The following is an 18,382-nucleotide window of genomic DNA, read 5'->3' on the forward strand; positions in this document are numbered from 1 at the left end:
AAAAGCACTTTTAAGCACAAACTTCCTGGGTTCAAATTCATCTCTGTCATTCTCATCTGTATGACTGTGGGAAAATTATTTGATCTTTTCAAGTCCTTATTTTGTTATCTTCAGAACGAAGGTGAAAAAAAAATACTAACCTAGGGCTGGGATTGTGGCTCAGTGGTAGAGCACTCGCCTTGCCCGTGCGAGACCCTGGGTTCGACCTCAGCACCACATAAAAATAATAAATAAAATAAAGGTATTTTTTAAAAAACTAACCTATCATGAAATTTTTAGGATTGAATGATAGAATTTTCATAGAGTCTGATTACACATAGTGACTAAGAATGAATCCTCAGTATATGTGGCTGCCTTGCTGGACCCCCTACCACCAGTCTTGCCCTTCTGTCTGCTCTTGTCATACTGCCAAGACTTTCCTCAAACACATTCCCTCATCCAGATTCTCCAAAGAACTGAAACAACATGCTTTCCTTTTCCTATGCTGAACAATCCTAGGACCAGGCAAGATAACCTAGCTTCTTATTCCAAGAAAGAGCTGTTTCCAGGAGATAAGACTGTGAACCAACTAAAGTAGCTTACTTGTCAAGACTAATAGTTTTCTCATTAATAGTTGCTTCTAAGTCTTCACCTTATTCACCAATACCATGCCATTAGGTCTGGAAACCATCACTTTTCCACTTTATAAACACCCAGGCTAAGCCCTAAAACTCTACCAAAATTCTCATCTTATTTTCTTTCTCCAAAAAACTACTAAGACTCTGTCTAGTAGGTGTCCTCCCACTGTGCAGTAATTCTAATGAACCTAACTTAATTAAACTAGCAGGTTATTCTAGTTGTCTTCTTAAGGAGAAGTGACTACAATTCCTAGTTCAAAAATATTCAGCAGCTCTTCACTATCTCCATTTGAAAATCATTTATTTGACAAGTAATTTGCTTAACTATTAAAAGCACATGTATTGGGGTGATTCATACCCCAATGAATCAGTTATTTTATATCCCTGAGCCTTAAGTTATTCTAAAAACTGGGATACTAGAAGCACCTACTTTTCAGGTAGCATGGTGTATAGCATGTAGTAGTTGCTCAATAATTGTTAGCAATTATTATTTTTTATCATCTACTATATATCAGGCACTATACTACAAAAAGAAATCTAAGTGTTAGCTTCTTCCCTTAAGTTATTCAAAATTTAATGGGCAAATACCAGTGGTAAATTCAGTAGAATCTTAGAGGCCTAGACTCTCTGAAGTTGTTTCATATTATCTGTTCTGGAACCTAAAATTATACTTTATTAAAATGTTACTTTTTATATTGTGAACAACAGAGTGTATATAAAAGAAATAAAAATAAAATCTGAGAAGCTGTGTCCAGCTGGAGAATTAGCATAGCTACAACGTTCAGTTGTTAAATAAAGGCACATGGAAAATGTGTAGCACTAGGGATCAGACAGTGTGGGATCTTGACTTAGTTGGGACACTAGCTGAGTAGGGGATAACTCACTCTCTAAACCCCAGTTACCTCTTCGGTCAAGTGACAACAAGATGACCGCGAAAATCCCTCTCAGCTGGTGAGTCCCTACTTTCTAGTTTATTCCTTCCTTCTAGGTTCAGTACAAAGGAGCACCTCTTCCTCTCTCCTGCACATTTTTTCATTCTAAGTTTCTTTTCTCTTAGCTATCAAATATGAAGATACCTCCTGTACTTAAACTTGAGGAAAATTTTCATTCAACTTACTGCTGACTCTACTCTCCTTTATCCATGCTTTTATGCAACCCAAAACTTGCCAATACATGCATTGCTTGTGAAATTTCCTTTCCTGATCACAGTCAGCTCTTTGTGGTCCTTTTCCAGATCTCTACACACTTTTGCAATTTCTCCATAGAAAGTCACTAAGGCTTCCCAGACAAATTCAACAACTCTATCAATTCTTAACTGCCAAGATGGCAAACAGCACTTCCTGAAAGCTCCCAAGGCTTTTAAGACATTGCCCCATCCTCGCATCTTCTGTGGCCCCATTCTGGAAACATTTTGCTTCCTTCCTCAAAAGAAGAATTTATCAGTGAAGTATGAGACTATCAAAAAAATTTTACCAGAGGGAAGAATAATTGCAATTAAAATGATAATGTCACAGCACTTCAGACATGAGGACACAATTTAGATATTATGTATGGAGAAAGAGTGGAAAATATTTCTTTCCTTGTCATCCATCACATCCATTGCAATTCATCAGCAAAATCAATCTCCTCTTCCAATCTAACTAAGTACCTATCTTTTTTTGGCTATTGAAATGTTATTGGGTGGAGAACTGGAGTCTATACTATTCTGAATTCAAATCTGATATCTATGGTAGAAAATAAGCTATCTGTGGATTTGGGAAGACTTCTGTAATATGCTTCAAGAAGTTGTGTAAAAGGGAGGGGAATAAAGATAAAAGCAGTGACAAATGACCTTACAGGATGAACTCCGGCTTCTCAGGTCTCTCTGCCAGCCTCAGGGCCTCGTGCATACCAGCCGCGGAGAGCTTCCGGTTGATGTTACGGTACTGGCAGCGGAGCAGGCTGCGGTAGGTCGTTCTCAGGTCTCGGTTGAAGAAGGCGTAGATGAAGGGGTTGATGAGGGAGTTGGCATAGCCCAGCCACAGACATGTCCTTTCCACCCACAGCGGGATGCAGCTGCAGGAGGTGCCACAGATGAAGGGCCTGGCAGTTGAGAGAACGAAAAAGGGTAGCCAGCACACGGTAAAGGCTCCAACGATGATCCCCAGGGTAGTAGCTGCCTTCTGCTCTCTCTTGAAGATGGAGATGTTCTTCCTCTCCTGCTTGATCAGTCGGGACAGATTGGCACACTCTTCCACCTCCTTCTGGGCCTTCACCACGCCATTCAGGGAGATGACGCTCTCGGGCTGGGTGCGGGGGAAGCCAGGGAACCGGTGCTTGGCGGCGCTCTTCTTGGCAGCCTGGTAGATCTGGTAGTACATGAACAGCATGACAGACATCGGGATGTAAAATGCCACGGCGGTGGAGTAGATGGTGTAGCCGAAATCCTGGCTGATCAGGCAGACCTTGTCATCATTCACGTTCTGGGCCCAGCCGAAGAGTGGGGGGAGAGTGATGGAGGCAGACAGCAGCCAGACAGACAGAATCATCTTTGCCATGCATTTCCCATTCTGCCTCACAGGGTATGTGAGAGGGCGGGTGATCCCAAGGTACCTAGGAGGGAAATGGAAAGAGGACAGGTGAATACTGGGATGTAAGTGGTCCACTGAGGAAGTGCTGCCAGCCAGACACTGGGGCCATCCTTGCCACATCTCATCTAGGTAGGCATCTTTATTCCCATTTTGCAGAAAGATGAACGGAAAAGTTATGCTTTCACTCAAGTTTCTACAGTTAGAAGTCAGACGGAGAGCCCTCTGGCCCTCAAGTTAGTCCATGCTTTTTTCATACCTTGCAGCTTCTGATAATCCACACAGTCAAACATCTTAAAGGTTAAATAACCTGCCCCTTCCCATGACCATGGCCACCAAAACCAGCCAGGAGCAAGATATCAAGCTGGATGTGGGATATTGTTACACATTCTCAGAAATCAAAGTCTACCACCCTTGGATAATGATCCCATCGTGGATCACTTCTACTGTCTTAATTCAAGTAGCTTTTAATGCATCTTAACTTCCCCTTTGTAGTGTAGCAAAAGCATTTTGTTCCACCCACAGAGATCGGTGAGATATTTTGAGAATCCAGGTTCAGGAATGGGAAGTAGGAAGTGATCATTTTTTTCCTATCCCAGAAAATTCTTACACAACACCAATGTCTGAGGAACATTCTTTAAAGTAAAAACAGTTTGTCTCACTGTGCCAGTTTTGAGGTGGATCACAAGAAAGGGCACAACTCTGAAATATGTTAGGCAAATCTAACACTTTCCCTGTGCTTGGTTCTTATAGAGAATAAATATTTCTTCATTTCTATTATGAAGGATTTTAATGCAAAAGACACTCAGAAAACAGAGAAAACATGTACAGTAAAATCTTCGGCCAAATGCTTAATATTTTTCACCTTTTCAAAAAACTTTCCCTCTATATTTAATAGCCTTAGCTTTCATTTTGGGAAAGATGCAGGAAAGCACTTGAGAAACAAAGACAGATAAATGTTGGTCACTTTGTTTACACTTGTAAAGGATACACTCCTGAAACATGAAAAGGAAGGTATAGACAGTCCCTAATTTGCCAGCAGATCATATTCTAAAAGTCAGTCAATTGGCAAATTAGAACTTCAGAATTTTCTGCTAGAAATACACTTGATATTTAAATTATCCCACATAAGTCCAAAATCCTGCTTTTACAAGGAAAATGAGTGTCACTACAACACTTGCAATGCAAAATTGAAATACAGTAAAAAGAAATAAGCCAAATTTGCTCATTCATCAAGAACATCTCTTAATTACTTCAACAAATATAGACATCCCTAGGTATTCACAGGGATCTGGTTCCAGGACACAATCCCCTCTACCACCATGAATTCCTAAATCTCTGGATTTTATAGGTTCTTATATAAAATAGTATAGTGTTTACACATATCCTACATACATGCTCCCCTACGCTTTAAATCATGTTAAGATTACTTACAATGCCTAATATGTTACACATACTATGAGCATGGCTGTTGTACTATATTGTTTAGGGAAGCGTAATTTAAAAAAAAAAGTCTTTATATGTTCAGTATAGTCACAACCATAGTAGGCTTAATAATATAGTGTACCATCAGCAGTTGGTTGAATTTGCAAATATAGAACATATAGACAGAGAACTGATTGTATTAATGGAGCTCCTTCTAAATGACTGTTCTAAATGTCAGAGATACAGCAGTAAATAAAAGAGACAAAATTTTTGAAAGCAGGAGAAAAAGTAAAACACATGGGATGAAGGGAAGGACTGAATCCACAGTAATGCTGAAGGGGATCTCTGATGGTTTCCAAGAGCTCACGTGTTCATGGCACTGAGTGTTCATTTCATAAGTTCTTCCCTACCTTTTCCTTTTTAAGCTGACCCATAAGAACTATCCTTAGGTTAGTTTTCTTAGGTCTATCGGATGAAGTTAGGATTATGTTTTGGCTCCCAAATAGAATGGAGAAGAGAAAGAAGGATTTTTTTTTCCTGAGAATGCAAGAATAAGAACTACAGAGAAAGCGAAAAGAGAAAAGGAATCAGGGAGAGAGAAATAAAAGGAAAATATTAAATTGGGATTGCTTTGTGGAATTATCTGAGTTTCAAGCTATGGAAACAAAGTTTTTGGAAAACAATTTAAAATATACAAGGTAACCCCTAAAGAAAGATATTGGCACTCTCTGGAGGCCCATGATTAAGCTGATCCTTGCTGAAGGCTGAATGCAGACATTTCACTAAAACAAAACAAAACAAATAAACAAACAAAAAAACTCCTTCCCTTGCATTGCTTCAGGAATTCGTGTGTTTCCTGAAGGAAGTCCCTTACAGATCCCTCTTCTTAGATCCAGCCCTTGCTCTCTACCAGTCTCTTTGGAAGTAGGATTTGGGACTCCTTCCTTGTTTTCCAGCTCCCCCATGCAGACTTTCTCAGGACTTGGAATAAAGAATTTAATATAAAAGAAGTAGTCATTTTAAAATTAGTAGTAAAATATTATTGACTTCTTACTTTTCAACTTATTAAATATAAACCCCACGTGGATGAAGGACTAAAAAAGTAAAATTAAATCCTAATACTACTATGAAAAAGTGAATGTATGTCTTCCATCCTGAGATGACAAAGATTATTCTTAACTAGGATAAAAGCGCTTATGTCTAATTATTGACATGGAACTAACAGAAGACTGCATAGAAAATAACATCTAGTCCTCAAATATAAGTAACAGTATTATATAATGTATTAACCTTATATGTAAAATTAGGTCTATGTTTATATCTGTGGGTGTATATATACATTGTGTGTGTGTGTGTGTGTTTGTGTATGTGTGCACTGCGCGTGCACATGCCTACTGAGATGGCCAAAGACTATCCACCAGAGTATCAATAGCAGTTTTACTGGAGTTATAGAGATTTTAGTGGTTTTAGCTTTTTTATATATATATATTTTACTATGCTTGAATTTTTTCAATGAACATATAAAAACTACTATTTTAGTTTTAAGAACAAAATAAAACATTTAAGAAGATTCTGTGATTCTTTTTTTTTTTCCAGTTTTGAAATTCCTTTCTTTTTATTTTTTTTTTATTTTTTTTTTAATTTAATTTTTTTATTGGTTATTCAAAACATTACAAATATTTCAGAATCACATCGGTTACACATCCACATTTTTACATAATTCCATAATAGTAACTGTTGTATTCTGCTACCTTTCCTATCCTCTACTATCCCCCCTCCCCTCCCCTCCCAACTTCTCTCTCTACCCCATCTACTGTAATTCATTTCTCTCCTTATTTTTTTCCCATTCCCCTCACAAACTCTTATATGTAATTTTGTATAACAATGAGGGTCTCCTTCCATTTCCAAGCAATTTCCCTTTTCTCTCCCTTTCCCTCCCACTTCATGACTCTGCTTAATGTTAATCTTTTCCTCCTGCTCTTCCTCCCTGCTCTGTTCTTGGTTGCTCTCATTATATCAAAGAAGACATTTGGCATTTGTTTTTTAGGGATTGGCTAGCTTCACTTAGCATAATCTGCTCTAGTGCCATCCATTTCCCTGCAAATTCCATGATTTTGTCATTTCTTAGTGCTGCGTAGTACTCCATTGTGTATAAATGCCACATTTTTTTTTATCCATTCATCTATTGAGGGGCATCGGGGTTGGTTCCACAGTCTAGGTATTGTGAATTGTGCTGCTATGAACATCGATGTGGCAGTATCCCTGTAGTACGCTCTTTTGAGGTCTTCAGGGAATAGTCCGAGAAGGGCAATAGCTGGGTCAAATGGTGGTTCCATTCCCAGCTTTCCCAGGAATCTCCATACTGCTTTCCATATTGGCCTCACCATTTTGCAGTCCCACCAGCAATGTATAAGAGTACCCTTTTCCCCACATCCTCGCCAGCACTTGTTATTGTTCGACTTCATAATGGCTGCCAATCTTACTGGAGTGAGATGGTATCTTAGGGTGGTTTTGATTTGCATTTCTCTGACTGCTAGAGATGGTGAGCATTTTTTCATGTACTTGTTGATTGATTGTATGTCCTCCTCTGAGAAGTGTCTGTTCAGGTCTTTGGCCCATTTGTTGATTGGGTTATTTGTTTTCTTATTGTTTAATTTTTTGAGTTCTTTGTATACTCTGGATATTAGGGCTCTATCTGAAGTGTGAGGAGTAAAAATTTGTTCCCATGATGTAGGCTCCCTATTTACCTCTCTTATTGTTTCTCTTGCTGAGAAAAAACTTTTTAGTTTGAGTAAGTCCCATTTGTTGATTCTTGTTTTTAACTCTTGTGCTATGGGTGTCCTATTGAGGAATTTGGAGCCCGACCCCACAATATGTAGATCGGAGCCAACCTTTTCATCTATCAGACGCATAGTCTCTGATTTGATATCAAGGTCCTTGATCCATTTTGAGTTAACTTTTGTGCAAGGCGAGAGTAGGGGATTCAGTTTCATTTTATTGCATATGGATTTCCAGTTTTCCCAGCACCATTTGTTGAAGATGCTATCCTTCCTCCATTGCATGCTTTTAGCCCCTTTATCAAATATAAGATAGTTGTAATTTTGTGGATTGGTTTCTGTGTCCTCTATTCTATACCATTGGTCCACCCGCCTGTTTTGGTACCAGTACCATGCTGTTTTTGTTACTATTGCTTTGTAGTACATTTTGAAATCTGGTATAGCTACACCTCCTGATTCACACTTCCTGCTTAGAATTGCTTTTGCTATTCTGGGTCTTTTATTTTTCCATATGAATTTCATGATTGCTTTATCTATTTCTTCAAGAAATGCCGTTGGGATTTTGATTGGCATTGCATTGAACCTATAGAGAACTTTTGGTAATATTGCCATTTTGATGATGTTAGTTCTGCCTATCCATGAACAGGGTATATTTTTCCATCTTCTGAGATCTTCTTCTATTTCTCTCTTTAGGGTTCTGTAGTTTTCATTGTATAAATCTTTCACCTCTTTTGTTAGGTTGATTCCCAAGTATTTTATTTTTTTTAAGGATATTGTGAATGGGGTAGATGTCCTCATTTCCAGTTCAGAAGATTTGTCGCTGATATACAGGAATGCCTTTGATTTATGCGTGTTGATTTTATATCCAGCCACTTTGCTGAATTCATTTATTAGCTCTAGTAGTTTCTTTGTAGACCCTTTTGTGTCTTCTAGGTATAGGATCATATCATCCGCAAATAGTGATAATTTAAGTTCTTCTTTTCCTATTTTTATGCCTTTAATTTCTTTCGTCTGTCTAATTGCTCTGGCCAGTGTTTCGAGAACTATATTGAATAGAAGTGGTGAGAGAGGGCATCCCTGTCTTGTTCCAGATTTTAGAGGGAATGCCTTCAGTTTTTTTCCATTTAGAATGATGCTAGCCTGAGGCTTAGCATATATAGCTTTTATAATTTTGAGGTAAGTTCCTGTTATCCCTAGTTTTTCTAATGTTTTGAACATAAAGGGATGCTGTACTTTGTCGAATGCTTTTTCTGCGTCCACCGAGATGATCATATGGTTCTTATCTTTAAGTCTATTGATGTGGTGAATAACGTTTATTGATTTCCGTATATTGAACCAGCCTTGCATCCCAGGGATGAATCCTACTTGATCATGGTGCACAATCTTTTTGATATGTTTTTGTATACGATTTGCCAGAATTTTATTGAGGATTTTTGCATCTAAATTCATTAGGGATATTGGTCTGTAGTTTTCTTTCTTTGAGGTGTCCTTCTCTGGTTTGGGAATCAGGGTGATATTGGCCTCATAGAATGAATTTGGGAGTTCTCCCTCTTTTTCTATCTCCTGAAATAGATTATGGAGTATTGGTATTAGTTCCTCTTTAAATGTTTTGTAAAACTCTGCTGTATATCCATCCGGTCCTGGGCTTTTCTTGGTTGGTAGTCTTTTGATGGCTTCTTCTATTTCCTCCCTTGATATTGATCTGTTTAGGTTGTTTATATCTTCCTGATTCAATCTGGGTAGTTCATATGTCTCAAGGAATTTATCTATGCCTTCACTATCTTCTATTTTATTAGAGTATAGGGTTTCAAAATAATTTCTAATTATCGTCTGTATTTCTGAATTGTCTGTTGTGATGTTGCCTTTTTCATCCCGTAAGCTAGTAATTTGGGTTCTCTCTCTTCTTCTCCTTGTTAGTGTGGCTAGTGGTCTATCAATCTTATTTATGTTTTCAAAGAACCAACTTTTAGTTTTGTCAATTTTTTCGATTGTTTCTTTTGTTTCGATTTCATTGATTTCTGCTCTAATTTTAATTATTTCTTGCCTTCTGCTGTATTTGCTGCTGATTTGTTCTTCTTTTTCTAAGGCTTTGAGGTGTAGCATGAGGTCATTTATTTGTTGGCTTTTCCTTCTTTTAAGGAATGAACTCCATGAAATGAATTTTCCTCTTAGTACTGCTTTCATAGTGTCCCAAAGATTTCGATATGTTGTTTCTGAGTTTTCGTTTACCTCTAAGAATTTTTTAATTTCCTCTTTGATGTCTTCTGTAACCCTTTGTTCATTCAGTAGCATATTGTTTAATCTCCATGTGATGTAGGGTTTTTCCTTTCTCATTTTATTATTGATTTCCAATTTCATTCCATTATGATCAGATAAAATGCATGGTAGTATCTCAACTCCTTTGTAATTGCTAAGCTTTGCCCTGTGACATAATATATGGTCTATTTTTGAGAAGGATCCATGTGCTGCTGAGAAGAAAGTGTATCCGCTTGATGTTGGGTGGTATATTCTGTATATATCAATTAAGTCTAAGTTATTTATTGTATTATTGAGCTCTATGGTTTCTTTATTCAATTTTTGTTTGGAAGATCTGTCCATTGGTGAGAGAGGTGTATTAAAATCTCCCATGATTATTGTGTTGTGGTCTATTAGACTCTTGAACTTGAGAAGAGTTTGTTTGATGAACGTAGCTGCACCATTGTTTGGGGCATATATATTAATGATCGTCAAGTCTTGTTGGTGTATGGTTCCCTTGAGCAGTATGTATTGTCCTTGTTTATCCCTTTTGATTAACTTTGGCTTGAAGTCTATTTTATTTGATACAAGTATGGACACCCCTGCTTGCTTCCGGGGTCCGTATGAGTGATATGATTTTTCCCAACCTTTCACCTTCAGTCTGTGTATGTCTTTTCCTATCAGATGAGTCTCCTGTAGGCAGCATATTGTTGGATCTTTTTTTTTAATCCATTCTACTAGCCTATGTCTTTTGATTGGTGCATTTAAGCCATTAACATTTAGGGTTACTATTGAGATATGGTTTGTATTTCCAGCCATATTTGGTTATGTATGATATTTAACATGATTAGTTTTTCCTCTATGCTTAGTTTTTCCTTTAATGTACTACCTCCCGTTGTTGGTTTTCATTGTTATTTTTCATTTCCTCTTCCTGTAATGTTTTGCCAAGGATGTTTTGAAGAGCTGGTTTTCTAGCTGCAAATTCTTTTAGCTTTTGCTTATCGTGGAAGATTTTTATTTCATCTTCAATCCTGAAGCTTAATTTCGCTGGATACATGATTCTTGGTTGGAACCCTTTTTCTTTCAGCGTTTGAAATATGTTGTTCCAGGATCTTCTAGCTTTCAGAGTCTGTGTTGAAAGATCAGCAGTTATCCTGATTGGTTTACCCTTAAATGTAATCTGCTTCCTCTCTCTTGTGGCTTTTAAGATTCTCTCCTTATTCTGTATGTTGGGCATCTTCATTATTATATGTCTTGGTGTGGATCTCTTATGATTTTGTATATTCGGTGTCCTGTAGGCTTCTAGTATTTGGATTTCTTTTTCATTCTTTAAGTCTGGGAAGTTTTCTAGTATTATTTCATTGAATAGATTACTCATTCCCTTGGTTTGGACCTCTGTACCCTCTTGTATCCCAATAACTCTTAGGTTTGGTTTCTTGATGTTATCCCATAATTCTTGGATGTTCTGCTCATGATTTCTTAACATTCTCGCTGAGCTGTCTATGTTCTTTTCAAGTTGAAAAACTTTGTCTTCGTTGTCTGAAGTTCTATCTTCCAAGTGTTCTACTCTGCTGGTAATACTCTCATTTGAGTTTTTAATTTGGTTTATTGTTTCCTGCATTTCCAGGATTTCTGTTTGTTTGTTTTTTTATATCCTCTATCTCCCTATAGAGTTGATCTTTTGCTTCTTGGATTTGTTTATGTAATTCATTGTCCAAGTGATTTTTCATTGTCTGAATTTGATGAATAATGTCTTCCTTGAGACTCCAGATCATCTGAAGCATGTATATCCTGAACTCTTTGTCTGACATTCCATCAGCTGCGGATATTACCTCATCTAATGTTGAATTGACCTGTATTGTTTGTGGTCCTTTCTTTCCTTGTCTTTTCATACTGCTCATGATTCTTTCTAGCTTTGTGAAACTGTTGAGCTAATGTTTTTCCCCTTATATATTTGTATTGTTCTTGAATAGCTCCAATATCCCTCTTTTTCGGAGAAAGACAATGTTAACAGATCCCAATATCAACAGTACATTATCTAAGGACAAGTTTTCATTATTAATACATTTATAGTTAGATTCTAAGACTATAGATATTGGATTTAATTATTACTTAAGAATATATTCCTTAGTTTCATAAAAGGCGTACCATATCTGGTGGCATATAGAAAACTTAATTTCAGACGAAGGATGTTATACTTAAAGAGAAAGGAGTGAGGGAATGAGGTTAAACTAACTTAGCACCTTTGGAGAACTCTAACCATTCGACTGGTAATTTATGGAAGAATGTATAGACTCAACCTCCTATTTAGATAGTTACCCTATGTATAGATAGCAAAAGTTAGGAGATTGAAAGTGGTATAGAGAGAATATGAATTAAAAAAAAAAGAAAAGAAAAGAAATAACAAGGAAGAAAAGAGAAATAAGAGAAGGGAAAGGGAAGTAAGATAGAAATACAGAAAAAAAAATAGGGGGGAGGTGGGGTATATGCAATTCCTCTATATTATATTACTTTGGTAATTCAGTTGTTCATGCTCAGTTCTTGGTTTCACATATGCTGAAGTTGTGGAAGAGAGAGAAGAAAAGAGAAAGAGAGGAAAAAAAAAAAAAGTCTCTCAGAACACTGTTTTCCTTGCTTCCAGTAGGTGGCGTTGTCTATTCCTAGTAGAGCCTCTGTGTTCAGGGTGGTGGGTATAGCCAGTGTGAAGGGAAATGAGCTTCCACCTGTATCTTCCCTACTCTAGTCTCTGAGGTAGAAACCAGGTGCCTCTACAGTTGTTGTTTTGTGTTGATAGCTACAATCCCCAAAAGCTTGTGGGAAATATTTTGAGTTATCGCAGCTAAGGGTGGGGGAGTTGGAAACCGGGTACCTGGATCAGCCGCAAATGTGCTGGTAGCCACACCCACTTTGATGGGTTTTAAGGGTTGATGGGCTTCCTGGAGACTAGCGCTCGGGGCGGGACCGGACTTCCTGCTCCGGTCTGGCTGGGCGGCTGTCGCGGCTTCCTGCTCCGGTCTGGCTGGGCGGCTGTCGCGGCTTCCTGCTCCGGTCTGGCTGGGCGGCTGTCGCGGCTTCCTGCTCCGGTCTGGCTGGGCGGCTGTCGCGGCTTCCTGCTCCGGTCTCAGATTCTGTGATTCTTAAATTACCTAAGCGATTCTGGCAACATAATCTGGTTCATAAAATTCCTAAAAAGCTGATAATTAAATCTTATATTGTTTTATTTAATTGGTTAGTCAAAAGTGTTTTATTACATTCACAAATTTGCACAAAAGAAATGGAACTCATTGGCAGTTAAAATCCTATAATTAACTATATAAAGTAATATTGGTATTTAGGGAAGTGTTCGTTCAAATTATTCATTCATCCTCCCAACATTGTATTTGATAAATCTTATCTTCAAGAGAGAGAAAGCAAAAAAGAAGGAAAAAAAAACCTAGACTTATTGTGAGTATTCATTAAAATATAGCTTTAATATTTATCTCAATAACTATTTATGCCCACTGTTAATTAGAAAGCAGGGTGCTTATAAAGCCTTCAGAATTTAACTTAAAGATTCATACAAATGTTAAAATACAGTAAACCTCAGACAAAGATACCAAAATATTATATAATTGAGAAATGTATGCAACTCACATTAGGGGTTCTATTGAAGTAGGAGTTCAGAGAAAAAGAAGATTAGGGAGCTATAATCTGCATAGAGAGGGATTGGAAGCAAATTAACTCTGCCGCCTGTCTTCATTCTAACTGTTTAGAAATCATAGATAATGGTTCCTTGATTAAATTGCTTCTCCTGAGTTTCATTGCTATGGAATAATAATTCAAGGGGCAAAAGAAACTGGGTAGAATTATTCTGAAATACAGTGGCTTTTAGAGTGTTTAGTTTTAAAAAATGTTCACACTTTGAGAAAACCTCTTATGGAAGGAAATATACACTAGACTCTCCAGCCCATAGTAGGGATTCCCAAAACTGAAAAATTATCAGAATTATCAGAATCACTGAGAAGCTTTTGAAACATGCAGATTCCCAAACAACCCTTCTCCTTGAGGCAGGTCTGGAAACTAGAAACTTGTATTTAGGATTGACGCCTCTGGGTCTTTATTCCACATACTGCTAAGTAGCCCTCTCCCATTCATTTAGCAGGACTTTATGCTTATCATATGAAAGGCTTTACCTTTATCTTATATATTTCATGTTACGGACCTGATTTCAGCTTTGCCTGAAAAAAAATCATCATGAATCATGTTTCCATTATCAGCTATTAGTTGTATCTCCTAATACAGGGCTAAATGAAGTGAGCATGATTATTATGTCTCAATCAAGTTGCAGATTTTATTTATTTATTTTATTTATTCTACTTTGTTATATATGACAGCAGAATGCAATTCAATTCATATTACACATATAGAGCACAATTTTTCATGTCTCTAGTTGACAAAGTAGAGTCACACCATTCATGTCTTCATATATATGTTCTTAGGACAATGATGTCCATCTCACTCCATCATCTTTCCTACTCCAATGCCCCCTCCTTTCCACTTCCTCCTCTTTGCCCTATCTAAAGTTCTTCCATTCCTCCCATGCTCCACACCCATCTCCAATATATGAGAAAACATTTGGCATTTGGTTTCTTGAGATTGGCTCACTTGACTTAGCATTATATTCTCCAACTTCATCAATTTACCTGCAAATGCCATGGTTTTATTCTCTTTTTATGCTGAGCAATTTTACATTGTGTACATATACCACATTTTCTTTATCTATTCATCTAATGAAGGACATCTAGGTTGGTTCTACAATTTAGTTACTGTGAATTGTGCTGCTATAAACATTGATATGTCTGTGTCCTGTAATATGCTGTCCTTTGGTGATAGACCTAGGAGTGGGATAGCTGGGTCAAATGGTGGTTCCATTCCCATATTGCTTTCCAGATTGGCTGCACCAAATTGCAGTCCCACAAGCAATGTATGAGTGTGCATTTTTTCCCACATCCTCGCCAACACTTATTGTTGTTTGTCTTCATAATAGCTGCCATTCTGACTGGAGGGAGATGAAATCTTAGAATAGTTTTGATTTGTATTTCTCTAATTGCTAGACATGTTGAAATTTTTTCATATATTTATTGATTGCTTGTATGTCATCTTCTGGGAAGTATCTGTTCAGTTCCTAGGCCCATTTATTGATTGGGTTATTTGATTTTTTTGGTAGTTAGCTTTTTGAGTTCTTTATGTAGTCTAGAGAGAAGTGCTCTATCTGATGTGTAAAAATTTGCTCCCAAGATGTAAACTCTCTATTTACCTCACAGATTGTTTCTTTTGCTGAGAAGAAACTTTTTATGAATTCCTTGGATATCAGCCTAGATGCTGCTTCCTCCAGAAAGAACCTCCAGCTTCTCAAGAGTACCCTACTCTGTATTCTCAAAGCATCTCCCCCTCATCAAATGACTGTATTCCTGGTACCCACTTATTTTTCTGGATCCTCAGTAATGTAAGTTACATTAGGAGAGGAACCATGTTTTCCCTTGCTCATCCCTGAATCAAAATCCTAGTACAGTGACATAGGCATTAAATACATATCGGTTGGAGAAAGGAAGGAAGGGAACATGCAGAGAACTATGGGGAAAGACTTCTTTGTCCCACAGACATCACAGAGAGGCAATTAAAAACATCAAAAGTGTTTGATCACTCAGACAAACCTAATTATCAAAATCAAAGAAGTGATAGAGACTTTGAACTCCATCTTCTCAGTAAAAGCCAAGTAAAGTCTCGGAGACTTTAAAATCCTAGATGCAAATTCCTTTGTTGACTTTGCAATGTCCCCCATTTATCAATCTGTGATCCCCGCCCCCACAACCATACACACACACACACATGCATGCACACATTTCTCCATGTAACACGTGACTCAGTACCTAGTAGACTGGCACTAAATAAATATGGTCTTAGTAACTGAACAGCACTCCTGTATTTTCCCCATCAATCCTAAACAGGGCCTGGGGTAACAGCATTTTAGCCAAGAAACAGCACTGGACTTGCACCAATTCACCTCAAGCCTCCATTCTGTGATACATTTTAAATAACGTCATGGTTCATTCTTATTCTTTACTTCATCCTTCAAACTGTGTTGATTTTCTCCCCAAGATTTCCTGCTGCTTCTCAGCCAGCACCCTTAACGCTGGATGTCAAGAATGCTGAGATCCACAAAGTCTCACAGCCCTCAGGGCCACTCCTCCCACTTGGGAGAGCAGGAAAGCAGTCACTGAGCTGCCTTCTAAGCAACATGGGGATGTTTTCACCCCAGGAGAGTGCTTTCTCACCTCAACTCACGTAACCACAGGGAGTGGCCTTTCAGCAAGGTACTTTCACACCACCTGGCTTCCATCTTAAATATTGCTCCTTCCAGGCATTTCTGGGAAGGGAACTTCCTCAGCACATATGCCCAGGTTTCTCTCTGACCTGAACCAATTTATGTTTTCATTAAATACACATAATTTAGAAGATCAGGCTGGTTAACACCTGATCTATACTCGGCATGACAAACCCTGCACATCCCAACCAGCAGGATAAACCACAGGGGGACTTTCATACTCTAGGAATGCCAAGTGGCCAAGGGCAGGCCTCAGCTAAGGCTGAGAGTTCATTCACCTGGGTGGCAGGAAAATGCTGTGGTAGTTGCTTGCTGCTACACGTCTGTTCATGTTTCTCTATGAAGGTCAGTGATTTGTTTTTTTTTAACTGAGCATATTCTCTTGAGAATTTGAAGGTAATGAGGAACCAGATGTGATGTCTTAGCTAATGTTTCCATGTTCATTTTTTTTCTTCCTGATATCTATTCACCTAAGGTAGGAACGGGCTATGAAATGCATCAACAGATGGAAAAGTGATGAGATCTAGTAAGAATGAGAAAACCTGACAGAGTTTAACTTCCCTTATTCTTGGTTATTACCTGAACTCTTATTTTTAAACTACAAAGCCTTGAAATTCATGAATAATACAGGAAATCTGTAAAATGCCACTTTTCTGGAATAAGCAGGACATTAAGATGCAAATTGCAATTCCACACACAGCTGTACTCGATGTGACAAATTAAGCTTTTCTTATTCCTAGTCTTGACATTTGCCTTCAAGATGCTTAATCAATGTAGAAAGAAAGTACCCAGGAGAAGCGGACAGAGAAGTGGAGGCAGCCCCAGAGAGGCCAGCCACCCCATAAGAGGTCCTCAGGTGGAAAGTACCAGAGTATCAGAAGAATACATGGAAAAACAAGCCTCTGCATTACTGTATCTTCTCAAGAAGACCCTCTTATGCAAAGGGCATTTTGCAAGGACAAAGAGACCTCTTTTAGAATGACCAGGACGGAAATCTAGAGGAAGCTAAGAAAACCTAAGAGCTTCTGAGTCCCTGTTAGACCCAGACTTCCACATCTCACACACTCAGCCAGATTCACAGAGCCACCTTCTCACCCTCCTTTATTCACTCAATATATTTACTGCCAAAGAGTGTCTGCTTCAGGTCAGGCCCCTTTGAGATCCACTAGCAAATAATACTAACAAAGCTCCCTGGGCAAGCATGCTACAGCTGGGGGCAGGAGGTGAACACCATCACATACCAGCTGCAGTGGTAAGTTGCTTCACATATTTAACTCTTGAGTTCTTGAGGGAGGTACTATCATATATTCCCATCTTACAGATGAAGAAACTGAGGCTCAGAGAAGTCAAGTCACTCAGCTCCTAAACTAATCCGGGGAGGAGTCAGGATGTGAACCCAGGTAGATTGCCTCCCTCTCATGGCCTTTTCTAGTTGCTCCCTTGTTAGTTGGGTACGACAATAAGAGTATAACCTCCCAAGGGCAGGATATACACCCTAGTTATATTTTTCACCCACTGCCCACAACCACTAGAGGGTCTGGTTCATGAGTGCTCAGTAAATATTTATTGAATACCAGATTCATCCTTATTGCTAAAATTACCCTTACCCTGGGCTGAAGCTGCAATAGCAAGTATTAGCACCATCTAGTGGAGAGAGGCCTGGCACAAGAAAGACAACCATTAGAAGGAGTAGTTGATGGCATTGCCAAGGGGTACCAGAGGTGACAGCAATTATCTGGATAATTCGGGTCAACGTGTGCATGTAGGTGCTTTGCCATGATCCTTCAGACCTCTGACAGTTGGTTGCAGAACCCCTTCAGGTTTACCAGAAGCTTGTTTCTTCATATATATAATAACTAATATTTAAAAACAAGAATAAATTAAGCATCCATATATTTTTAAGAATTTTTTTTTCCATTTTTGTATTTTTTTATTTTTATGTGGTGCTGAGGATCGAACTCAGTGCCTCACACATGCTAGGCAAGTGCTCTACCACTGAGCTACAGCCCCAGCCCAAGCATTCATATTTTTAAAGCATCAAGAAAACAAAACATTTTAAACAGAGCTCTTGTGGGACACCCATGATTATGAACCCAATACAATATAAAGGAGACTTTAAAGTCTTAGAAAAGACCTCCACACTTGTGTCTACAAAAAATTGCACTGGACTTATAAAACAAATAAAGCCAGTCATTTGGAGGCCAAAATTTAGCTTGGATCTAGATCTACAACTTTAAAAAATATTGTTTCTGATCTCTACTTCTACAGGAACTCAATCTGCATACTTGTAATAAGAATTAGCCAACTAATACTGATGCGGTACTATAAAATTAAATGAAGCCTCCACCTATACTTTGTTTAAAGTAAGACAAAATAATCAATTGTAACTCTTTTATT

The 18,382-nt window shown here is 38.2% G+C and overlaps 1 protein-coding gene across 1 annotated transcript in view; it reads right to left on the reverse strand.

Moving 5' to 3' along the window:
* Nucleotides 1-2,449: 2,449 nt before the first annotated feature.
* Htr7 (5-hydroxytryptamine receptor 7) overlaps nucleotides 2,450-18,382 on the reverse strand; it is an 86,954-nt gene continuing 71,021 nt past the window's right edge. Inside the window, exon 2 of the mRNA XM_077105358.1 lies at nucleotides 2,450-3,209. Coding sequence (XP_076961473.1) covers nucleotides 2,450-3,209 — 760 coding nt within the window. The remainder of the gene's footprint in view (nucleotides 3,210-18,382) is intronic.

This window comes from Callospermophilus lateralis, chromosome 15 (genome assembly GCF_048772815.1).
Source record: "Callospermophilus lateralis isolate mCalLat2 chromosome 15, mCalLat2.hap1, whole genome shotgun sequence".
Taxonomy (NCBI): Eukaryota; Metazoa; Chordata; class Mammalia; order Rodentia; family Sciuridae; genus Callospermophilus; species Callospermophilus lateralis.